This window comes from Balaenoptera acutorostrata, chromosome 8, assembly GCF_949987535.1.
Source record: "Balaenoptera acutorostrata chromosome 8, mBalAcu1.1, whole genome shotgun sequence".
Lineage (NCBI taxonomy): Eukaryota > Metazoa > Chordata > Mammalia > Artiodactyla > Balaenopteridae > Balaenoptera > Balaenoptera acutorostrata.
In genome coordinates, this window is record NC_080071.1 from 23458306 (window position 1) to 23485349 (window position 27044).

Here is a 27044-nt window from a genome sequence, read left to right on the forward strand (position 1 = left end):
AAATTATAGAACTGCTTAGACTTGCTTACTTTACTTTTTACATTATTTAAACACTATACTTTTTGTAGCTTAAGCATATACCTGAAGTATCTCTTTTCACTGCTTGTTATCATTGACGTTCATCTTCTAATGTTTTATTAGTTACTCAGAACAATTTTAGTTATGTAAAAATATTTTGAAATTTCCTTGTTTATTTAATCCATAATGCTTTACAAATATCATTTTATTATTCCTACTCTCTGACTTGATTTGTTTGATTTACTTATATTAGAAAACTCCTTTCTTTCTTAAGTTTGCAAATTATTGAATATTCAAATCCAATTCACCTATAAATCATTAAAATACAGAAACTGTGGGCTTATTTCAGTTTAAATAACTCATATAATTGACTATTTTATATGTAGGCCAACTCAGAACTGTCCTAATTTGTGATGGGAAGGTTAAATACTTGTGCAGTACTCTAATTTCATAGATTCTTACAAAGTTGAAAAGAACAAGCCTTTATTCACAATGGAAAGGTTAGAAATTGATAATTTTACTTAAAAATGTATCTGTATACATTTATCCCCTTCCTATAATTGATACTTATGTCTCCTACAAGTCCATAGTATCTCAGTAAAAATATCAGGAATGGAAAAGTGTATTAATATATGGAAGGATTATAAATGTTATTATAATTCATTTTTATAATGTAAGCTGAAGGACAGATAGGTACTTAATACAGACAAAAATGACCCTTACACTGAAGTAGAAAACAATTGAATATAAAAAAATTCAAGTATTGTACAACTGGAAAGGATCTTAGATATCATGAAGTAATGTTTAAATTCATCTTATTTTTATTTTATTTATATTTGTTTATGTCCTTCAGTTTCTTAGCTCAGGATTCCTTCTTGCATCTCATACATTCTTTCTGGGATCATTTTATTTCTTTCTGAAATATATACTTAGAAGTTCCTTTAGAAAGGATGCCTTAGTGATAAATTCTCTCAGTTTCTATTTGTCTGAAGTGCCTTTCTTGAATGATAGCTTAGCTGGGTATCTACCTCTAGATTAACAATTATTTTTTCTTAGTATCCTGAAGATATTATTTCACTGTCTTCTGGCTTCTATTTTTGTTAGTTTGTCATTCCTTTGTAGGTAATCTCTTTTTTTCCCTTGCTGCTTTAAAAATGTGTCATTCTGCAGTTTCACATGATATGTCTACGTGTGAATTGTCTTTTAATTATACTGTTTGTGATTACTGAATCTGAGGATTCATGTCTTCTATCAATTCTGGAAAAATTTTCACCTATTATTTTCAAACAGTACTTCTCCCTCATTTTCTCTATTCTCATCTTCTGGAACTCCAATTACGTACATGTTAGACTTTACCATATTATCCTTCATTTAAAAATTATCTATTTCATATTTTTCATATTGTTATTCTGTGATATATTCTGTATAATTTTTCAGATATTTTCCCCAGTTCCTTAATTCTTGTCTCTCCAGCCCACTGTTTTACCTGTTCATGGAGTTTTAAATTTTAAGAATATTATCTATGTAATTATTATTTCTCCACTTTCTAGAAATTCTACTTTTTGCACATCAGGATTTTTTATCCTGTCCCAGGTTTTAGGAGACGTTTTCTTTCTAGGCATTTGCATTGTAAGGAGAACCAAATCAGTAGTCCTGCTCTGGTCCTACTAATGTCTTTCACCCTTATTCAGATAAATAGGGTTTTTTCTTGATATTTATGCCCAAACTACCACTTTGTCCCCTTGTCTGCCTTGCAAAGATACATTGATCTTTTAAAAATCAACTGAAGTGTCTCTTTTAATGGAGTTTTTACTGACTTTCTTGGAGAAAAATAATAATCTTTATGATTGAGTTTCACCTGTATGAATTTCTTTCATGATACCATTGTGCATTGTACCTAACATGAAGCCTATAAACTCTTTGAGGGAAGGAGCTAGGTCTTATTGATTTTTGTGGCTCTGATAGTGCAAATAATAATATAAATAACAATGTTATAATTAACATTTATTGAGAACTTAATACGTGCTTGGCAAACTCAAGAACTTTACATGTATTAATAAATCACTCGAGGGGCTTCCCTGGTGGTGCAGTTGTTGAGAATCTGCCTGCCAATGCAGGGGACACGGGTTCGAGCCCTGGTCTGGGAAGATCCCACATGCCGCAGAGCAGCTAGGCCCGTGAGCCACAACTACTGAGTCTGCGCATCTGGAGCCTGTGCTCCGCAACAAGAGAGGCCGCGATAGTGAGGGGCCCGCGCACCGTGATGAAGGGTGGCCCCCGCTTGCCACAACTAGAGAAAGCCCTCGCACAGAAACGAAGACCCAACACAGCCAAAAAAAAAAAAAAAAGCATGTGTTGTAAGCACAGTGCTTACAACATAGTAAGTATTCAATCATAGCTGCTATTGTAATTTAAAAAAATAAATAAATAAATCACTCGAGATGCAGAGAGATTACATAAAATGGTGAAGTCACACAGCTAGGAATTAATTGAAACAGGACTTAAATCCAGGAGGTATGTGGCCCCACATACAAACCCTCAGTGTTTATCCAATACTGCCTTTATGTTGACCTCCTAAAGGGAGTATCAGCAGCAGAGGGACAGGTTATACCACCAAAACTTGTACTTGAGCTCCAAACAAGATCATGGGGATGTGGCAGATGCTTAGGGAAGGACACAGCAGGACAAATAAGGAAGGCCTACAAAGACAGGTGGAGCCTCGTAGGGCATTTTACATGCAAGCAATATGAACAGAGTAGAGACAGCATGAAGCAGCAGTAGGAAATTTAGCAGCAGTTAGCATCATTTTTCTGGGTATAGAATTGGGTTTATCTGCAGAAATGAGGCTGTAAGAGGACTCAATGACAAGGCAGGAGTCAAGTCCAGAATTCAAAACAAACAAATCTGGAGGATGAGGTGGGCAAACAAGGCAGGAACTCAATTATGAAGGTATCACTACCCATTAAAGTATTTTTGGCTAGTTGAAATTGTTCTTAACTTCTCAAACACTTTTTATCCTTAAACCATCAGATGTTAGGCCCCCTAGAAGACCTGACAGGAGAGACAGTATTCTTTGGATCACAGTGGCAGTAATAAGTACAGTACTATATGTTGTGATGAAATTAATCCTGAGCCAGAAATAGCTTAGCATTGGAAGATTTTCACCACTGAGCTTTTCAGCATTTCAACATTTCAGTATTTCAACCTGACTTTGGAGTACTTCATCTCAACAGATTAACACACCTGACATAAATGTGTAGCCCTCCAACAGGTCTTTAATGTTTGCACAGGTGGAGTTTTCCAAGTAAATGAGATGAGAAGAATCTTAAAATTTTTACATGATGATTTAGTTTATGCCTTCTTATCCTTATTCCTATGACAGAGGGTTTTACTCTCCAATTCTTATTCTCAGTTCTATTTTTTCTTGTATGTGTAAAGACGAAATAACACATTTACTTCGCATAAGCAAATGAAACCTAATTGCCACCTCCCCAATTAGACATTTTAGAAGCAGACTCACTTCTTTTTTTTTTTTTTTTTTTTTTTTTTAAAGTAATTTATTTATTTATTTTTTTTATTTTTTTTTTTATTTTTTTTTTATTTTTATTTATTTTTTTTTTTAAGGATTTTCTTTTTAATTAATTAATTTATTTATTTTTGTCTGTTCACTTCTTTTTTATTTAAAAAAACACCAGAAAGGAGAAAGAGTGATTTATTGGACTACTTTAAGTATGTTTCATATGAGTTAATTAATACAGTGTATAAAATAGATGGATTGAACTTGTATTACCATGAAATGGTATAGTCTATATTTTAAAGTAGATGCAAGATTTTCAATACCTAATTTCAAAATAATATGCTAGTAAAAATATATGGGTTCATTTATTTTATTAAACTATAATATACTAAGTGACACTCAAAGTTAGGCCTGACATATGCTTAGATTTCAGTTCAGCTAGTATGTACTGAACTCCTATGAAATGTTAATCTCTGAGCTGATGCTTTCACATCTATTGCCCTATGTAATACAGCATAATGCAATTACAGATTAAACAGCTGACCTTTTTATATTTGTAAAATACTTTAGCTTACATGGAAAAATGAAAAAAATAGGAGGGCTCCAGAGTAAATATGGATGTATATGATTAATATTAACATTGAATCCAAGTGTTAATGTTTAATTTTCTTATTTCCATTATTTAAAATAAAAAGTAATGAGATGGATACAACGAGTTAAAATTCTGCATGTCTTTAATGAAACAGTAGCAACACATTATTAAAGCAAAGTATGAAAATAATGTGGTATGTGAGATGTTACCACTTATTAACAGCATGTTTTTTTTTTAAACATCTTTATTAGAGTATAATTGCTTTACAATGGTGTGTTAGTTTCTGCTGTATAACAAAGTGAATCAGCTATACATATACATATATCCCCATATCTCTTCCCTCTTGCATCTCCCTCCCTCCCACCCTCCCTATCCCACCCCTCTAGGTGGTCACAAAGCACCGAGCTGATCTCCCTGTGCTATGCGGCTGCTTCCCACTAGCTATCTATTTTACATTTGGTAGTGTATATATGTCCATGCCCCTCTCTCACCCTGTCACATCTTACCCCTCCCCCTCCCCATATCCTCAAGTCCATTCTCTAGTAGGTCTGTGTCTTTATTCCCATCTTGCCACTAGGTTCTTCATGACCTTTTTTTCCCCCCTTAGATTCCATATATATGTGTTAGCATACTGTATTTGTTTTTCTCTTTCTGACTTACTTCACTCTGTATGACAGACTCTAACTCCATCCACCTCATTACAAATACCTCCATTTCATTTCTTATTATGGCTGAGTAATATTCCATTGTATATATGTGCCACATCTTCTTTATCCATTCATCCGATGATGGCCACTTAGGTTGCTTCCATGTCCTGGCTATTGTAAATAGAGCTGCAATGAACATTTTGGTACATGACTCTTTTTGAATTATGGTTTTCTCAGGGTATATGCCCAGTAGTGGGATTGCTGGGTCGTATGGTAGTTCTATTTTTAGTTTTTTAAGGACCCTCCATACTGTTCTCCATAGTGTCTGTATCAATTTACATTCCCACCAACAGTGCAAGCAGGTTCCCTTTTCTCTGCACCCTCTCCAGCATTTATTGTTTCTAGATTTTTTGATGATGGCCGTTCTGACCAGTGTGAGATGATATCTCATTGTAGTTTTGATTTGCATTTCTCTAATGATTAATGATGTTGAGCATTCTTTCATGTGTCTGTTGGCAATCTGTATATCTTCTTTGGAGAAATGTCTATTTAGGTCTTCTGCCCATTTTTGGATTGGGTTGTTTGTTATTTTGATATTGAGCTGCATGAGCTTCTTGTAAATCTTGGAGATTAATCCTTTGTCAGTTGCTTCATTTGCAAATATTTTCTCCCATTCTGAGGGTTGTCTTTTGGTCTTGTTTATGGCTTCCTTTGTTGTGCAAAAGCTTTTAAGTTTCATTAGGTCCCATTTGTATATTTTTGTTTTTATTTCCATTTCTCTAGGAGCTGGGTCAAAAAGGATCTTGCTGTGATTTATGTCATAGAGTGTTCTATGTTTTCCTCTAAGAGTTTGATAGTGTCTGGCCTTACACTTAGGTCTTTAATCCATTTTGAGTTTATTTTTGTGTATGGTGTCAGGGAGTGTTCTAATTTCATACTTTTACATGTACCTGTCCAGTTTTCCCAGCACAAGTTATTGGAGAGGCTGTCTTTTCTCCACTGTATATTCTTGCCTCCTTTATCAAAGATAAGGTGACTATATGGGCGTGGGTTTATCTCTGGGCTTTCTGTCCTGTTCCATTGATCTATATTTCTGTTTTTGTGCCAGTACCATACTGTCTTGATTACTGTAGCTTTGTAGTATAGTCTGAAGTCAGGGAGCCTGATTCCTCCAGCTCTGTTTTTCTTTCTCAAGATTGCTTTGGTTATTCGGGGTCTTTTTTATTTCCACACAAATGTTGAAACTTTTTGTTCTAGTTCTGTGAAAAATGCCAGTGGTAGTTTGATACGGATGGCATTGAATATGTAGATTGCTTTGGGGAGTATCGTCATTTTCACAATGTTGATTCTTCCAATCCAGGAACATGGTATATCTCTCCATCTGTTTGTATCATCTTTAATTTGTTTCATCAGTGTCATAATTTTCTGCATACAGGTCTTTTGTCTCCTTAAGTAGGTTTATTCCTAGGTATTTTATTCTTTTTGTTGAAATGGTAAATGAGAGTGTTTCCTTAATTTCTCTTTCAGATTTTTCATCATTAGTGTAGAGGAATGCAAGAGATTTCTGTCCATAATTTTCTATCCTGCTACTTTACCAGATTCAATGATTAGCTCTAGTAGTTTTCTGGTAGCATCTTTAGGATTCTCTATGTATAGTATCATGTCATCTGCAAACAGTGACAGTTTTACTTCCTCTTTTCTGCTTTGGATTTCTTTTATTTCTTCTCTGACTGCTGTGGCTAAAACTTCCAAAATTATGTTGAATAAGAGTGGTGAGAGTGGACAACCTTGTCTTGTTCCTGATCTTACAGGAAATGGTTTCAGTTTTTCACCATTGAGAAAGATGTTGGCTGTGGGTTTGTCATATATGGCCTCTATTATGTTGAGGTAAGTTCCCACTATGCCTACTTTCTGGAGGGTTCTTATCATAAATGGGTGTTGAATTTTGTTGAAAGCTTTTTCTGCATCTGTTGAGATGATCATGTGGTTTTTCTCCTTCAATTTGTTAATATGATGTATCACACTGATTGATTTGCATATATTGAAGAATCCTTATTTTCCTGGGATAAACCCCACTTGATCATGGTGTATGATTCTTTTAATGTGCTGTTGGATTCTGTTTGCTAGTATTTTGTTGTGGATTTTTGCATCTATGTTCATCAGTGATATTGGCCTGTAGTTTTCTTTCTTTGTGACATCTTTGTCTGGTTTTGGTATCAGGGTGATGGTGGCCTCATAGAATGAGTTTGGGAGTGTTCCTTCCTCTGCTATATTTTGGAAGAGTTTGAGAAGGATAGGTGTTTACTCTTCTCTGAATGTTTGATAGAATTCGCCTGTGAAGCCATGTGGTCCTGGCTTTTGTTTGTTGGAAGATTTTTAATCACAGTCTCAATTTCATTGCCTGTGAATTGGTCTGTTTATATTTTCTATTTCTTCCTGGTTCAGTCTCAGAAGGTTGTGCTTTTCTAATAATTTATCCATTTCTTCCAGGTTGTCCATTTTATTGGCATATAGTTGCTTGTAGTAATCTCTATGATCCTTTGTATTTCTGCAATATCAGTTGTTACTTCTCCTTTTTCATTTCTATTTCTATTGATTTGAGTCCTCTCTTTTTTTCTTGATGAGTCTGGCTAATGGTTTATCAATTTGTTTATCTTCTGAAAGAACCACCTTTTAGTTTTATTGATCTTTGCTATTGTTTCCTTTGTTTCTATTTCATTTATTTCTGCTCTGGTCTTTATGATTTCTTTCCTTCTACTTACTTAGGGTTTTGTTCTTTCTCTAGTTCCTTTCGGTGTAAGGTTAGATTGTTTATTTGAGAAGTTTCCTTGTTTCTTGAGGTAGGATTGTAATCCTATAAACTTCCCTCTTAAACTGGTTTTGCTGCATCCCATGGGTTGTGGGTCATCGTGTTTTCACTGTCATTTGTTTCTAGGTATTTTTTGATTTACTCTTTGATCTTCAGTGATCTCTTAGTTATTTTGTAGTGTGTTGTTTAGCCTCCATGTGTTTGTATTTTTTACAGTTTTTTTCCTGTCATTGATATCTAGTCTCATAGCGTTGTGATCGGAAAAGATACTTGATACGATTTCAATTTTCTTACATATACCAAGGCTTGATTTGTGACCCAATATATGGTCTATCCTGGAGAATGTTCCATGAGCACTTGAGAAGAAAGTGTATTCTGTTGTTTTTGGATGGAATGTCCTACAAATATCAATTAGGTCAATCTTGTTTAATGTATTATTTAAAGCTTGTATTTCCTTATTTATTTTCATTTTGGATGATCTGTCCATTGGTGAAAGTGGAGTGGTAAAGTCCCCTACTATGATTGTGTTACTGTCTGTTCCCCGTTTTATGGCTGTTAGCATTTGCCTTATGTATCGAGGTGCTCCTATGTTGTGTGCATAAATATTTACAATTGTTATATCTCTTTCTTGGATTGATCCCTTGATCATTATGTAGTGTCCTTCTTTGTCTCTTGTAATAACCTTTATTTTAAAGCCTATTTTGTCTGATATGAGAATTGCTACTCCAGCTTTCTTTTGATTTCCATTTGCATGGAATATCTTTTTCCATTCCCTCACTTTCAGTCTGTATGTGTCCATAGGTCTGAAGTGGGTCTCTTGTAGACAGCATATATACAGGTCTTGTTATTGTATCCATTCAGCCTGTCTGTGTCTTTTGGTTAGAGCATTTAATCCATTTACATTTAAGGGGGTTTTCGATATGTATGTTCCTATTACCATTTTTTAAAATTGTTTTAGGTTTGTTATTGTACCTCTTTTCCTTCTCTTGTGTTTCCTGCCTGGAGAAGTTCCTTTAGCATTTGTTGTAAAGCTGGTTTGGTTGTACTGAATTCTCTTAACTTTTGCTTGTCTGTAAAGGTTTTAATTTCTCCATCACATCTGAATGAGATCCTTGCTGGGTAGAGTAATCTTGGTTGTAGGTTTTTCCCTTTCATCACTCTAAATATGTCTTGCCACTACATTCTGGCTTGCAGAGTTTCTGCTGAAAGATCAGCTGTTAACCTTATGGTGTTTCCCTTGTGTATTGTTTGTTGTTTTTCCCTTGCTGCTTTTAATATTTTTTCTTTGTATTTAATTTTGGTAGTTTGATTAATATGTGTCTTGGCTTGTTTCTCCTTGTATTTATCCTGTATGAGTCTCTCTGCACTTCCTGGACTTGACTGACTATTTCCTTTCCCATATTAGGGAAATTTTCAACTATAATGTCTTCAAATATTTTCTCAGTCCTTTTCTTTTTCTCTTCTTCTTCTGGGACCCCTATAATTCGAATGTTGGTGCATTTAATGTTGTCCCAGTGGTCTCTGAGACAGTCCTCAATTCTTTTCATTCTTTTTTCTTTATTCAGCTCTGTGGTATTTTTTTCCACTATTTTATCTTCCATGTCACTTATCCGTTCTTCTGCCTCAGTTATTCTGCTATTGATTCCTTCTAGAGAATTTTAAATTTCATTTATTGTGTTGTTCATCATTGTTTACTCTTTAATTCTTCTAGGTCCTTGTTAAACGTTTCTTGTATTTTCTCCATTCTATTTCCAAGATTTTGCATCATCTTTACTCTCTTTACTCTGAATTGCTTTTCAGGTAGTCTGCCTATTTCCTCTTCATTTGTTTGATCTGGTGGGTTTTTACCTTGCTCCTTCATTGGCTGTGTGTGTTTCTCTGTCATCTCATTTTGCTTAAGTTACTGAGTTGGGACCTCCTTTTTGCAGGCTGCAGCTTCATAGTTCCCATTGGTTTTGGTGTCTGCACCCAGTGGCTAATTATGGTTCAGTTGGTTGTGTAGGCTTCTTGGTGGAGTGGACTGGTGCCTGTGTTCTGGTGGATGAGGCTGAATCATATCTTTCTGGTGGACAGGACCACGTCCGGTGGTGTGTTTTGGGGTGTCTGTGACCTTATTATGATTTTAGGCATCCTCTCTGGTAATGGATGGGGTTGTGTTCCTGTCTTGCTATTTGTTTGGCACAGGGTATCTAGCACTGTAGCTTGCTGGTCATTGAGTGAAGCTGGGTCTTAGCGTTGAGATGGAGATCTCTGGGAGAGCTTTTGCTGTTTGATATTACGTGGATCTGGGAGGTCTCTGGTGAACCAATGTCCTGAACTCGGCTCTCCCACCTCAGAGGCATGGGCCTGACACCAGGCCAGAGCACGAAGACCCTGTCAGGCCACACAGTTCAGAAGGAAAGGAAGGAAAGGAAGGAAAGGAAGGAAGGAAGGAAGGATGGAAGGAAGGAAGGAAGGAAGGAGAAATAGAAAAGAAAGTTATTAAAATAAAAATAAAAAATTATTAAAAATAAAAAAATTATAAAGTATTAAAAAAAAAGAAAGAAAGAAGAGAGCAACCAAACCAAAAATGAAATCCACCAATAATAAGAAGTGCTAAAAACTATAGTAAACAAACAAACAAACAAAAAACCGGACAGACAGAACCCTAGGAGAAATGGTAAAATCAAAGCTATACAGACAAAATCACACAAAGAAGAATACACATACACACTCACAAAAAGAGAAAAGGAAAAAATATATATATCTTTTGGGAAGTCTGAGGTCTTCTGCCAGCGTTCAGTAGGTGTTCTGTAGGAGTTGTTTCACATGTAGATGTGTTTCTGATGTATTTGTGGGGAGGAAGGTGATCTCCACATCTTATTCCTCCACCATCTTGAATGTCTCCCACTTATCTATTTTATACATAGTATTTTGTATCTTCTTAATTCCATACCCCTATCTTGCCCCTCCCCCTTCCCTCTCCCCACTGGTACCCACTAGTTTGCTTTCTGTATCTGTGAGTCTGTTTCTATTTTGTTTATGCATTCATTTGTTTTATTTTTTTAGATTTCACATATAAGTGAAAACACAGTATTTGTCTTTCTCTGTCTGATTTATTTCACTAAGCATAATACTCTGTAGGTCCATGCACATCATTGCAAATGGCAGAATTTCATTCTTTTTTATGGCTGAGTAATATTTCTTTATATATATTATACATTATATATGTATATACATATATATATACATACCACATGTTCTTTATCCATTCATCTGTTGATGGACACTTGGGTTGCTTCCATATCTTGGCTATTGAAAATAATGCTGCTAAAGCAATCTTGAGAAAAAAGAATAAAGCTGCAGGTATCATTCTCCCTGACTTCAGACTATACTACCAAGCTACAGAAATCAAAACAGCATGGTAGTGGCACAAAAATAAACACATAGATCAATGGATCAGAATAGAGAACCCAGAAATAGATCCATGTGACTATGGTCAATTAGTCTATGACAAAGGAGGCAAAAAGCAATTGGAGAAAAGACAGTCTCTTCAATAAGTGGTGCTGGGAAAACTGGACAGCTACATGTAAAAGAATGAGATTAGAACATTTCCTCACACCATATACAAAAATAAACTCAAAATAGATTAAAGACCTACATATAAGACTTGAAACCATAAAACTCCTAGAAGAGAACATAGGCAGAATGCTCTTTCACATAAATGGTAGTAATATTTTTGGGGGGTCTGTCTCCTAAAGGCAAAAGATAAAAACAAAATAAATAATTGTACATAATTAAACATTCAACAGTATTTTTTAATAGATATTTCTTAGTCAAAGTTATGTATGTAGGTTACCACTTTGATTATATGTTCATCTCTATGAAACTTGATACCATGGTTTTTAGTCATTGAAATAAATGTGACGTGTAAATCAGGGTCATAGCAAGAAAGAGATGGTCACTCAAGAAGGGTGATAAAAAGAATTTAATGAAAGGACTGATTGGGATTGACATATACACACTACTATATATAAAATAGGTAACTAATAACGACCTACTGTATAGCACAGAGAACTCTACTCAATACTCTGTAATGGCCTATATGGGAAAAGAATTTTAAAAAGAGTGGATGTATGTATATGTGTAACTGATTCACTTTGCTGTACAGCAGAAACTAACACAACATTGTAAATCAACTATACTCCAATAAAATTTTTTTTAAAAAGTGTGGGCAGGATAAAGGGTAATCAGCGAGGGTTAGTGAAATCCCAGAAACCTGCAACAGTCAGAAACGGTCACTGTTTCTAGGCCTAAAGGAGCAAGGTGGGGGAGCAGTTAATGCAAACCAGCAAGACCTATAGCTGTAGAAGAGTCACGTGACAAGCGATTTGGTGTTTGATAGAAGATCACAGCCATTGCCAAACTATGGTCCAACAGGGGCCATGTTTCTCTCCTCCCAGCTCTATAGTCTTCTGTCATTATCTCTCATTGGCTGAACTCAATAGGAAGCTAAAAGACAAGGGATCCTAGCGATGCAGTCTGTAAAGACACAGAGCATGGTGAATAAGAGTGGAAAGTGGATCTGTAAGGGTTAGTGGAGAGTATACAGCACACAATACTATCCTAATATCTAATACCTAAGAAAAAAAGGCAGAAAAAGTGGTTACTTTTTAAAAATGATATGATAAATAGTTCTAAGGAAGAAAGAATTCTGAATTGAAAATGAACTGCTTTCTCCTCTATTCATTTTCATATGAGATGAGAATTAAAAGGATATTTAAAAAGTTTGAATTTTCCTGCTCACAAGATTACTGTTAGATTTTGGTTTGTAAAACTAGAAAAGTTTATTTCATTGATGGCTGTGCTCAAGAGCTTTGGTAAATCAGAAAAAGGTGATTTTTACATATTCATAGAGCTAATGATATTTACAAACAAGTCTAGAAGAAATTTCTGTGTGAATTTAGTTACTGTTAGTTTGTCTCAGGGCCATAGTCTTTACCAATGTTATTCAAATTGCATGTCACAAGCCATTTTTCAGTCCTGAAATAAATTTAATGGGTAGTGACTAGGACTTCTAAATGAAATAGTATACCCTGGAACAGAAAATATCAGAGTGCATTTTTTATACTAAGAGTAAATGCTGGTTTGTGAAACTTTTGTTTTTATTACATATATATGAATATGTGACTGTGTTGGGATATATATTTCTCAACATGGGCCACGTTCCCCCCAAATTTAAAACATTGCCCTATACTATTTACTGGACTCAATCATCTTATAAACATTTACCCAACAGTGTAGTAAGGGTGAATTGTATTGAAAGGCAATGTAATATATTTATGTGTTCTCTCCCTACACAGTGCTAAAATTTGTTCCTAGGTGACTAAATACATATGGAAATTAGGGTGCATTAATATATTTGATGTTCACCAATTCTAAAGATAGTAACAGTTCAAAATGAAGTGAAAATGTATCTTATTGCTCTATTACTGCATAGACTGGCACCCAGTGCCATAAGTCCTTCTGCATTCCCATCATCACACCTCATACTTACTTGCTCTTGGTAATAAGGGGGAAGGGAAATATTCTGCTAAAAAGTCTTGAATAATATTGAAGTGATCTTTTGAGCTATAGCCAAAGTAGAGGAATTTCAGTATATGTATTAACATTAATCTGTATCTTGGGAATTTTCAGCTGAAAATATGGAACATCCAGAGAGTATTTAAAGAGGATAATATGAAACTACAAAATGAGTCACTTACATTGAGTTATATTCATATTCTAGCTTCTAGTTCTTTTTCTTTTAAAGAAAAATTAAAATTAGGTCACTTCTGCTTGTAACCTGCATAGTAATTAAATAATCAGCTATTTCCTATTTAGATTCCATTTCTACTTCTGCTGCAAAATTTGATTTTCTCTCAATATCTCAACATTAGCGATTCAACAGAATTATCTTTTGTATGTGGACAGTATACATGCTTTATATAAATAAAGGGAAAAAACATTTTGTATAAGCTGAAAATTATTTCAGGTCCTTGAAATCAAAATCAAATATTTATTGTATAGGTGGAAACATCTTTGTGTATTCTATATAAGCTTTCCATTTTGCAGTTGTTTTCAGAGACTGCCATTTTGAGTTATATTGGAATAGTGTTCCTTCTGACCTTTGAACAAGGATGCATGACTTAGTTTTTGGCATTCTTCCTAACAACACCCCAGAGGGCAGAGTTGTATTCTAGTGTGACATATATTTGAAAATGTCTTGCACAGAGGGTAAATTTGATTTGTAAATGTATCAAGAACAGATTCAAAATAGGCTGAAACTTGAATTTATCTGGTTCAGGAAAATTATAAAAGTCTCAACTTTAGTTTTTCTATTGCTATTATTGGTTAAACCAACAGATTTTCTTAAACTTTGCCAAACAGAAGAGCAATGGGTTCTGAAATCTATCTTCATTTTAATTTTTTCTCTCATTTTCTCTCATTTATAGTGTAAGTTTATCTAACTCTGATTTCAAAGACTTTACCCTGACTTGTGTCAGTACAAGTTGTCAGAAAGACAACAGGACTATAGGCTATAAAACATGTCCTTCTGCTGCATATTGTGCTGCATTTGAAGCATACGAGAGCTGATCTTTTTAGGCTGAAATATGTCTATACTCATGCAGTTGAAAGTACTGATTTGTCAAACATGGAGGACAAATCTTTATTAAGATTATGTTCAGGAATTAAAAAGCTTTCAAAGAAGAAACAAAAATCTTTTACTTTTCTAATAGTAATAAACTAGAATAGGCTTAGAAATAGATCTTGAAAGGTTTCATTCAACTTTAGTCTACCTTTTCATTTCTGCTTTTGTACTCGGTATTCACTTTTAAGGCAATTTTTACCTGGGTGTTCACAGATAAAAGTTGTAAATAATTTGTATTTCACTTCATTCAGTATTTCATATTTTGTCCATTCCTGCATGGTCAAAATGGATTATGCTCACACCTCCCCCATTATTTTATTGAGTACCAAATCACTGAGTATACTATTTTGAGTTATGTGTACAGGGTTCAGAAGACAAAGCCTATGCCCAGCCCTTCTAAATAGGTAAAAAATTTATAGAAACTGAATGAAGGTTTAATGCACATGATTGTAATTTACAGTTTAGTTTGAATAAAATGCATTATACTGAAACAAAGTCATTAGAGTTTTAGTTTACCTAGTAATTGCTACTAATTGCTTTCAAGAGATTAGTTCCCCTCAACCCCATTTATAATGGCAATGGAATTATTTCTCCCTGACATAGCACTAATGATTTTCATATTTTCTTTGTATAGTTCAAAATGTCATCTTGTTAACAAGAGTTCTTTATCAGAGATAAAAATACATGTTACTAAATTGACAGGATAACTGTTTGTTTTCTAGTTTTCATCTCACTAACAAATGATGCCAACTGGAATGTTTGCCTGCCTTCAGTTTCGTGGAAAATCAAATGACATTCCTTCTCTGAATGTGTGGTCAAGTTAATCTTAGTCTTTTGTAAACTAACACTTGATAATCAAATAGAATAGTCATGTACAAGTAGGTTTATGTTACTGAATTAAACCCCTAAATTATTAGATCACATTAAAGTTTATTTGCTGAAATTAAGAGAATCTATGTATTATCATTTAGTCTTCTTTCTCTCTATTCTACAGAGAAATGATGAAGAGGCAGTTGTGGATAGAGGTGGAACTCGTTCTATTCTCAAAACACACTTTGAGAAAGAAGATTTAGAAGGTAAGACTATTTTGGTGGGGGGGATACCTATTGGTGTTTCAAAGAGAAATGTGAAGTTTGTTGCTATGTGGAGAACTGCAAAAGATGATATCAGAGTAATAATGGTGGTGGTGGTGGTGGGGTGGATATGACTGTTTTGGTGTAGTCTGGAGTGCCAATAGTCAGTCCTGCAAACAATGAGAAGCATTAATTTGTTCAACAGACGTTTATTGAACCTCTCCTATATTCCTGTACTGTGTTGTGTGCCAGTCTTTCAATAATCCTTCCTTCAAGGAATTACAATTAATTGGGGAATGAAAAGAAAAAAATTATGACAGACCAGCATATTGGGTGTTATGTGACAGGGGAGGACAGGAGGGGCATCTAATTCACCCTATGTTGTCAGAGTAGGCTGTCACTGGAAGGGAGTTAAGGACAATTGGTATTCTAGTTTTACTGAGATATATATGAGAGAGGGCTGGAGGCATCATTTGTGTGTGTTCTCTTCAGTAGGAAGAAGGTCAGATAATTCAACAGGGAGGTAGTATGGTCTAGATGCTGGTAAAGTATAGAGGCTCTGAAACCAGACTGTATTGGGTTCAAATATCACCTCTGTCCCTTATTTGTTATGGAAGTCTTAGCTAATTAGTTAACTTCTCTGCACCTGTTTTCTCTGTTGTTAAAATAAGGATAACAGTGGAATATATTTCCTAAATTTTTATGAGAAATAAGGGAAAAATACTTAGAATAGTACCTGGCCTAAGAGTTACATAAGTATTGACAGTTATTATTCCACTGCAATTTAATGTATACACGCCATTAGTTCATTTTAATTTTTTAACAAGAAATTATTACTAGTGAGATACAAGGTATGTGGTGTTTTTCATCTTTTTGTTGAAAAGTGAAACCCAAATCATCTTAAGTAAAACTAATCAGAGATAGCTCCTAATAATCTACAGCAGCTGAAAAGTAAGTGTTCATTCCCCTTAAGAATTGTAGCCACTTAAATTACGGTTAAATTCATTATTATTGGGTCTTATATTTAGTTACAACAATTAAATAACAGAAGAGTTAACATACTATTTAGAGACAACTTTCAACAACTATACCCACTCTGTGTTTGACATTTTGCTTGATGCACAGAAAGCACCCAAGGTCTGGAAAGGTTATACTTACTGGGCAGGCGTAGTAATTTGCATGCTATCCATATTCATTACACAAATTAAAGGAAGCAGAAACTTGAAAAATCTAACCCAGTAATGTCTAATATAAAGCGAATTTTTCTTTAGATTTGAAAAGCAGCATAGCTACTGTCCTACTTATGTCATACCATGACTTAAGCTATGCTTATATTCACTAAACTCACACAAGAAAACCTAATAAATCAAGAACTTAGTGTAAAAATATACTCAGTTCCAGTGAAACATCATCTTGGGTTTAAAGATTGTGATTGATAATCCACACACAGATAATTAGCAGTTAACAGTAATTTATAAATAATTACAGTAAAATACTAAATGGTCCCTTTGAATGGAAAATACATAATACAAAAATAAGATTTAATACAGTCACTTTAATTGTTGTATCAACATGTATTACATACATTTCTTTTTACTGGGAATACACATAACAGTGTACAATGCTTCTTAAAAGAGATTTCTGGTTGGCAAAACACAGTTGGATAAATCAGATTTTGTTCTGTTTGCTGATGTCTATAGTGGGTATTTTAATCCCAGAAGTGAATAACTGTGACTTAGTCACTGGTGATTGAAGTTAACATCATAGAATGCAAAGGCAACATTTTAGAATTTTGAAAGAAAGTAAGAAAAACCTTATTTATGTTGACTTTCTTAATATTTGTTCTGCTCCCAGATCATGTTAAGTAGATAAACATTCCAGCATTTGAGGGTGCCGTGGAGGATTCTGTTGTGATGCATACAGAGAGTTAATAGATCTGTTAGTGGTTCCCAGATTGATTACCCTGAATCGGAAAATAATGCAGGGGCAATGAGGTGGATGTCACGGTTCAGGAAAAAATCCACTGGTAGCATAATATAATATAACCTGGGTAAGTGGGAGAGCACCAGAGAGAAAGGTGGCATTACTGAGGATAAGGGTGGTGGATGGATGGGTGGGGTCAGTTTCCACATGGGCCTAATAAAAATAACCAAATGCCTCTTCAGTTCTTTTTTTTTTTATTGAGCAGAGTTCCCTGTGCTCTACAGTAGTTCCTTGTTGATTATCCATTTTAAATAAAGCAGTGTGTACATGTCAATACGAAACTCCCTTATCACTTATATGCGGGGAATCTAAAAAAATGATACAAATGAACTTATTTACAAAACAGAGACAGGCAGACTTAGGGAACGAATTTATGGTTACCAGGGGGAAGGGTGGGGGACAGGGATAGTTAGGGAGTTCAGTTATTCTTAAACACCTCCATTCTCTCTTCATTGTTCAGCCGTGTCCAGCTTTTCTCAGAATGGATGCCTGAACTTTTAAAAAATTTAATGAATATTTTATTTTTTCAGATATGACCATTGTTATATTTTCTGCAGGCATAAGAGCAAATTAATAAGTTGCTAAAAATAGTATGTCTTATTAATAATTAGATGATAACAAAGAGAAGAAAATTCAGTAGCTGAAGATGATACGCTATTATTTTAGCCATTTTGACTGAGCGGATCGATTTCAAGTCAAGAATATTCTGTCAAACAACTGGATTGCTTTTTTAAAAAAATTTAAAAAAAATTTTTTTGTGGTAAAAAATTCATAACATAAAATTTATCATCATAGCCAATTCTAAGTGTACAGTTCAATAGTGTTAAATATATTTACAATGTTGTGTAAGCAGTGTCAGAACTTTTTCATCTTGGAAAACTGAAACTCTGTAACAACAACTCCCCATTTCCTTCTCCCCCGGCAAACACCATTCTATCTTCTGTTTCTATGAAGTTGACTACGCTAGATACCTCACAGAAGTGAAATCATGCAGTGTTTGTCCTTTTGTGACTGACTTATTTCACTTAGCATAATGTCATGAAGTTGTATCAATGCTGTAGTGTTAGAAATTACTTTCCTTTTTAAGGCTGAATGATATCCATTGTATGTATATACTACATTTTGTTTATCCATTCATCTATCGATGGACATGATTGCTTCCATCTTTTGGAAGCAATTGTGAAATACTGCTGTGCTGTTTGGCTAGTGCTGTTATGAGCATGATTGTGCAAATATTGCTTCAAGACCCTGCTTTCAATTCTTTTGAGTATATACCCATAAGTGGGATTGCTGGATCATAGGGTCATTCTATTTTTAATTTTTAGAGAAACTGACATACTGTTTTTCATAGAAGATGCACAATTTTACATTCCTACCAACACCGTGCAAGGGTTCCAATTTCTTCACATCTTCACTAACACTTGCAGTTTTCCAGGTTTTCTTGATAGTAGCCATCCTAATGGGTGTCAGGTTTTGATTTGCATTTTCCTAATAATTAGTGATATTGAACATTTTCTCATATGCATGTTGGTCATTTGTATATCATCTTTGGAGAAATGTCTATTCAAGTCCTTTGTGCATTGTTTAACTGGATTTTTTAATGTGTTGTTCAGTTGTAGGAGTTCTTTTTGTATTCTAGATATTAACTCCTTATCAGGTATATATGATTTGCAGATATTTTCTCCCATTCTGTAGGTTGCCTTTTTGCTCTGTTGACTATGTTCTTTGATATGCAGAAAATTTTAATTTTTTGATATAGTCCAATTTGTCTGGTTTTACTTTTGTTGCCTATGCTTTTGGTGTTATTTCCAGGAAATCCTTGCCAAATCCAATGTCATAAAGCTTTTCCCTATGTTTCCTTCTAATTTATAGTTTTGGGTCTTACATTTAGGTCTTTGACCCATTTTGAGTTAATTTCTGTATATGGTGTAGAATGCCTGCACTTTTATCCTTCATATTCCTTTGTTATCTAACTTTACACTTGTTATAGCTTGCATTACTCCTTACAGGTTAAATTTTCCCCCAAATCACTGATATATAAAGAACTTCTTTAGTGAGAGAGAGACTGTTTGTTTTCCATGCATTTAGCACATATTTCTAAAATAATACCTGCTATTTTTCTACAGTCTGAGAACAATGGAAGATGCAGTAAAACCACAAGAATATTATTAAAAATTTTGTGTTCAAAACCTTTTTGTTGCTCCATACCAAATTGGTGCCTTCTCATCTTCTCCACAAAGAATAGAATGTCCATTCTGCCCATCCATTAGCCTTACCTGATCCCTCCTGGCAGAATAATTATCTTCCTCTTCCAGATCTCTCTTTCTGAATTTACATCATTTCTTATATTATTATTATGTATATATTTCTTATCATTCTTATTTGATTATAAGCTTGTTGAGGGACAAATCTTTGTCTTATACGTATTTGCATTCTACCATGGTTATCGGTCCAGCAGTTTTTCTTAAACTAGATAGGTACTAAAAAATGTGTTGCATTGAATCTCATTTATATATAATTCAATAATATATCACTAATCATGTAAGAAGTTAAGTTTATATACTGTAATTAGGTGCATAATCAACACTCATCAAATATTGAATTAGCTTTCAAATATTTAACATGTAAATACAGGAGTTTCTAATTATGTTGCACTGTACTAAGATAAATAAATCTAGTTACATTTTAATCTGATATTCAGGAATTCATAAATTTAAAACTTTAATGGAAAAGTTAAACTAATATTTAAATCTTGGCTATGAATTAAATTAAAAAGACATTTTCTTTATTCTGTATTGCTTTTAGCAGAGAGTAAAATACTTTTAAGTCAGGAATTTAATAGAGAAAATTATACCTCTGTCTTGATATTTTTGCTCATTTTATTTGAGATAAGAAATTTTGGTTTACTAGTTTATTTCTTTTGGGGGCCACTTAATATATCGTGGACCTAAAGTCCAGAGAGACTGTAAGTAAAATACCTAGCACAAAGCTATCATACAACATAATTTTATTAATGATAATACCCTCCCACTTTCTTCATTTCACCCAATGCATTCCTGAGCTCTTAAGATTACTAAAATGCTTTTCTGATCATAATCATTGTAATGTCAAAAGTGTTTTTCACTAAAAAACAGAAGATAGTAAGTGCTGACCCTATAATTATGATGCACTATTTTGAAACCAAAGTAGAAAATAATTTGAAAAAATAAAGAAAAAGCCAAAAATTAGGCTTAGATCTTTTTCTTTCTGATCTTTTATCTCCAAAAATTGCCATTAGAAGGAAAAAATGAATTCTGCTGAGAGAAACAAAAGTTGGCTTCACAGAGACAGAGATGGGCTTAGAAGGATGAATGAGAGTTCTGAAGGCAAAGAAGGAAGGATCCATTATATTCTGGGAATGGCAAATATGGTGTGGCTAACACATTGGGATTGTGTGCATGGGGGTAAAGAGGGACTAGAGATGAAGTTTAAACATTTGCATGAGGTAGGTCAAATAATGGAGAATGAATTAATTTTTGAAGTTACTCAGTGAGGTAAGTACTATTATCATCTCCATCTTGTAGATAAGGAAACTAAAGCACAAAAGATTGACTTGCCCAGGCCACAACTAGCAAGTGTAAGAGCAGGGATTCAAACTCACAAGGGTCTGGGCTTTTAACAACTATGTTATAGAAGTAAACATAATGTGGAGCCTTGTTTTTTAGGTGACTGAATGGGGCAAGATGTTTATTAACTGGAAGACTGGGGCATATTTACTCACTTAATCATGACTGTTTTAAAAAAGTTGAGACTATACTATCCTATAAAGCAATAATGAATTCGATAGTTAGTACCCCTATCACAATAGTTTTCCAAATAATTTTGCAAAAATTTGAAAAATTTTATAGTTAGTAAATTCCCATTAGACAGATTCATTTCCACAAAAGGAAAGGCCTGTCCCACTGGAGACTAGTTTTAATAATAACCTCATGTTCTCTTATTTTAAATTCTTGTCTCTGCTGCACCACAGAATGAATAATCTTATTGTTTCCATGTTCCAAATGTCTTTTATTTGAAAAAGAAAGAACTGTTTTTCCTGCTATTATGGGTTGTTAACTTTTGTGCAATTTAGTATTGTTGATACAGGCTCAATGTCACTTGATACAGCAATTCTAAGTGGTATTTGGTCCATTGGTAATAATTAGTGAAGTTAATTAATTACATAGGATCCATTTAAAATTGTACATTCTGCCTGCCAAACACTTTGGATATTTGAGGATGGGAATTAGGCAGATAGACTAATGCTGAAGATTCCAGAAAAAAATAGCCAGTAGTAAATTTTATTCCCTAATTGACTATCTTTGCCACCTATGCACATTTCATAATGAATTGTTCTATTTTTCTCCAGGGTATCCTAAAAATAAGAACCAAATAAGAGAATGTTTTTTAACAGTCTGTAATAATGGAATTACTTTTATTCCTAAAATTAACTCTCAGGTGAGCTATATATTATGTTCCATGTTTCTTCATATTAATTGTTTCACATGATTTTTGTATGTGACCCACATCAATTTATTTTGATATATAAATTTATTCATGATATTTTGTCTATTTAAAGTGAGTGGTAACTTGCTAGTTATTTACAGTCTGCTTTTAGAGTGTATTGTAAATTTGAAAGATCTAAAGTTTTCTAAATTTGGTTTATTAGACCATTTGCAAGTAGTTATAGACATGTGTTTGCATGAGTATAGTAACAAATATTCTAATGTGTATATGTGGCTAAGAAATCCTGCAATGTATGTTTTCTTAATTTAGGGGTCCTCATCATATATTTTCCATCCCTAGTTTAGGATGTCTGTTTTTAGGCAGATGATTTTAGAATAAGAGCCCATATTCTTAATCTCCCTCATCGTTTCTTATAAATCTGGCTCTATTTACTACTACTCTCTACCTATCAAAGGCACAGTACAATATTTGAGGTATTTGCTATGTAATGTGACCTAAGACATATCCTTTGTGAATAAGGAGAACTGTATATTTGTGTGTGTATATGTAACATTTTCAATCAATTGCTATTTTAGAGATAGATGAAAAGAAATTCCTTTTCATTACATTAAATATAATCCTATAAATATTAAAAGAGGGTATTTTACAGCAAAGAATTTATTCCTTTAATCCTTCTATATTTTTCTTCGAAAATATTTAATACTTTGAAGACAAACCACAAATGGCCAAAGCTTCTTAATACGTACTCTGTAGGTTTATATTAACACTATACTTTTGTTTTGAGTTTTCCAGACGTCTGAGACTTAAGTGCATTGATTATTTAGTTATACAGTTTAATAGTATGGGAATCATACTATGAAGGTGACATTGTGAAGGAGATCAACTTAGTCTACTTCTTGATTAAATTCTTAAATCTCTATTTCAGCTGCTAATGTTTCCCCTAGAGCTATCCTACTTTAAAGCTCCTGGGCTGCATGTGATCATAGCCTCCACAGGTTATCTCCTCACAATAGAAGCAGGGGTGGGCTACCAGTCAATTAGGGCTTTTCTTGTGAAGTCATCATCATTCACCAATATTAATTAAGTGCTAATGGTATATAAGCACTGAACAAAATTTGTTTTATATTTTTTACTCTCCAAAGTGGTTTACATACTGGTGCTGTCAGTAGGGCACTTGAGTTCTAGACCTCCTTGGGGAAAAGTAACAGTGGCCACCCGGCACATAAATGTTTACGTTTAAATATCCATTGAGATAAATACTGATAATACTGAACAAGTTTTAAAGAGTAGTTGAAAGAGGTGATATTCTTGATTTTCTGGATTACACACACCTATAATTTTATCAGTACTAGCATCACTGGAACTTAATAGAATTAAGTCGATTTGGTGTACCGGTATTCTGAGGTTACTTTCTGGAATACTCTCTATTTTCTCCCGGTGACATTGTTCACTACCCCATTCTATCGTCCCTCTTTCCTAGCTGCCTAGTCATCCCTACTGCTCTTAGTTTGTCAGAACTGCTGAAAGCACAATGAAAAAATCTAATTCTTTTTCCTTTCTTTCTCTATCATTTCTACCCCTAATGAGAGCTTCAGGTGGGAAGATAATATAGAAAACCAAAATGATTGAAATCATGATTAAAAGAAAGTAAAATTTTAATTTTCTGCTGGTAAATTAAGCTTTTGTCTTGTCTCTGCAGAAGGAACATTATGAATATCCTTTTTTTATTGAAGTATAGTTGGTTTACAGTATTAGTTTCAGGTGTATAAAACATAGTGACTCAATATTTTTATAGATTATACTCCATTTAATGTTATTACAAAATAGTGGCTATGTTTCCCTGGGCTGTACAATGTATCCTTGTTGTTTATCTATTTTATACATAGTGTTTGTATCTCTTAATCCTGTACCCCTATCTTGCCCCTCCCCTCTTCCCTCTCCCTGCTGGTAACCACTAGTTTGTCCTCTATACCTGTGAGTCTGTTTCTGTTTTGTTATATATATTCATTTGTTTTATTTTTTAGATTCCACACATAAGTGATAACATAGAGTGTTTGTCTTTCTCTCACTTATTTCATTAAGCAAAATGCTCTCTAGTTTCATCCATCCATGTTGCTACAGATGGCAGAACTTCATTCTTTATTATGGCTGAGTAATATTTCATTATATATATTATACATTATATATATGTATATACATATATATATACGCACCATGTGTTCTTTATCCATTCATCTGTTGACAGACATTTAGATTGCTTCCATATCTTGACTATGAATATTCTTTTTTGACTACTTTCAAAACTGCTTCTAAATTACCTTTGGAGCATCTGTGAAAAAAGTATTACAGTCTTATTAGAAAAAGGATTTCTAATATCTAGCTAAATTATTTACAATCGTACCTATTTTTTCCTTTGCATAACTCAATTTTTTTCATGTAATGATAAATTGCTGTTTTGTAATTAGATGACAATATGGCAGGAAAGCATTTTATGATATCACAGTGATTAATACAAAAGTATAATGTCTGCAACACCAATGCAGTTAACAGTACTGATCGTGAAAATGAAAGTCATGTTTACTAAGTTGAAATACTATTTCTCTCATGCTATCTCACTTTAATATTCTCTTAAGGCTTATTAATATGCATTCTATTTAAAAAGTGCTCTTAATTGCCAAGTATAGTGATCCCCTGTTGTCAGCCCTTTTGAAGTCTCAGTTGCTTTTAAAACTTTTGACTATACCTTTTTTTAAAAAAATTAATTAATTAATTAATTTATTTTTATTTATTTATGGCTGTGTTGGGTCTTCGTTTCTGTGCGAGGGCTTTCTCCAGTTGTGGCAAGTGGGGGCCACTCTTCATCGCGGTGCCTGGGCCTCTCACTATCGCGGCCTCTCTTGTCGCGGACCACAGGCTCCAGACGCACAGGCTCAGTAGTTGTGGCTCACGGGCCTAGCTGCTCCGCGGCATGTGGGATCTTCCCAGACCAGGGCTCGAACCCGTGTCCCCTGCATTAGCAGGCGGATTCTCAACCACTGCGCCACCAGGGAAGCCCCATATACCTTTGTTTTTAGATCTTCCTTCTCTTCTCTCATACCCCTCCCTTGGCTTCTCTTCTCAGGTAGTCTTCCTTGGTATTTTTTTTCTATTTTATCCACTGGCCCCTCTTACTCTGCCTGACATTTCTATGTTTTTTTCCCCAAATTAAAATCATTTTATTGTTTTAAAACTAATTTAAAACAAAAAATTATTTTGAGTTAGAAAAATCCAAGAAATATAAAAAAGTATAAAGTATAAAGAAGGCAAACAAAACAACCCCCCAAACCTACTGTTTAGAAGAAATACAATTAATATTTCTGAACAGAATTACAGAATTAATATTATAAAAGAATATAATTTAATTATGTATCATAAACAGATGTAATTATAACTAAATTACATATAAGTAAAATTATGGAACAATTTTTAATCTTTTCAACTACTCTCTTTTCATTAAAAAAATCAACATCATTCCATGTTAATATTGATATTGTCCATTTTAATTATGCTTAGTATTTCATTGTATGATTGTACCGTGCTTTATTTAACCAACCCCTTTACAATGGACATTTTATTTCTCATTTATCTCTTTTAAACAAAGCTGCTATGAATTATCGTATATGCGTTCTTGTGCACTTTACTGATATGATTCTCAGGAGGATTGCTGGGTCAAAAAGTTATAGAGTTAAAAATTTTGATCTATGTTTTATACTCCCATTGACATAATATGAGAAGTTCCATCTGTTTCTTCAAACCTGTGACAATTCTCATCTATCTTTTAACTGTTGGTTTCTCTCTATATCTATCCTTGATTTTTTTCCCTCTTATTCTTCATTCTCTCTCTGGATGATTCACTTCCTGGAATGTTATTTCCACCTGTAAGTGCTGTAGGAGTCCATATGGATGTATCCAAAATGTTCCATATGTGTCTTGTGGGCTTCCACACAATGAATAAACCTAAGGTAGGCACACTGAAGAAGATGAATATTACTAAAGTAGAGGTCATACTATACAAATATTAGTTGAGGAAAATGCTAAAGGAATATGTAGAAAGAACATGACTGCTAACTTAGAGTATTTGAAAGATGGTTATATGGAAGATGAAATATACCATCATTTTATGTTACACAGAAATAGTAGAGTTTTGTATAAGGAAAATAAACTAAGTTGTTAAAATTTCCCTATTGGATACGACTACTTAGAAATGTTTAGTTTTAGAAATATTGGGATAACTTCTTCAACTACTGTTTATTTCACATGTGAAAATGAGAGGTCTCAATCAAGTGCTCTCTGAAGAATTTTCCATCTCTAAATTCTGTGATCTTTAAGTGAACTTCTAGAGTATGCTTTAAAATTTAAATTTCTTGTTAACTTTGCTTAGTCTTTAAATACCTTTAAGTTTTTCAGTTCTCTGACAAGAGAAGTTCATTAGTTTTGAATTTGAAAAGGACTGCTCGCTCTGTATAAATGGTTTAAAAAATGTCATATTAATGATTCATGCCTCTTGAAAAGTACAGAAACTTATTCTTTACCTTTCTTGAGGAAGAAAGAAATTTGAAGTAGAGTAGATGTGGCAAAAAATATCACCAGATATAAATTTTTTAATGGAAAGGGTATGTCTGGCTTTATCATCTTGAGATATAAAGTTAGGTCATATTTGGTTAACATTAACAATATAATAACCCAGAGGAACCACCTGCCTGGATATTCTGAAAGTATGGCATTTCTCCTGGGGTTCTTCTTCCAAGGTTCCATAGGGTTACTTAGATTAAATGGTTTAATCAGTCCTTAATATCTCTAACCTATTGCCACCCTCAGTGAGAATTAATGGGACTTCAGATTCATTAATTCATTCATTCCTCCAACTCTATTTAATGCCTATTATTAAGTGTCAGACACTACTCCAGGTACTAGTAATACTGCAGTGAAAAAAAAAGAGACAAAAATATGGACCTTACAAACTAGATATGCCCCTCATGGTTGACTTCAACAAGTGTTTAACCCTGGAGAGCTTAGCCTATTATTCTCAGTATCTTCTACCACCAATTAGAAGTCTGGTGGCATCCAGGGAGTTGGGATGATGCAAGTTGCACTGGAGTTTGTGACTACCCACTATCATTTGATACAAGGCCCTGTCCATTAAAGCTATTGATCCTTCCTGGTTTATCTGCACATGTTTATCCAGTCAGCTACACAACCTCCTCCTCCACA

The 27044-nt window shown here is 34.0% G+C and overlaps 1 protein-coding gene across 7 annotated transcripts in view; it reads left to right on the plus strand.

Annotated features, from left to right (window-relative positions):
• The window catches only part of SLC4A10 (solute carrier family 4 member 10), a 310427-nt gene that overhangs the window by 100357 nt on the left and 183026 nt on the right, over window positions 1–27044 (plus strand). For all 7 annotated transcript variants that reach the window (XM_057551625.1, XM_057551622.1, XM_057551624.1 and 4 more), the window contains exon 2: window positions 15248–15329. In XM_057551625.1, the coding sequence (XP_057407608.1) occupies window positions 15248–15329 (82 nt within the window). The remainder of the gene's footprint in view (window positions 1–15247; window positions 15330–27044) is intronic.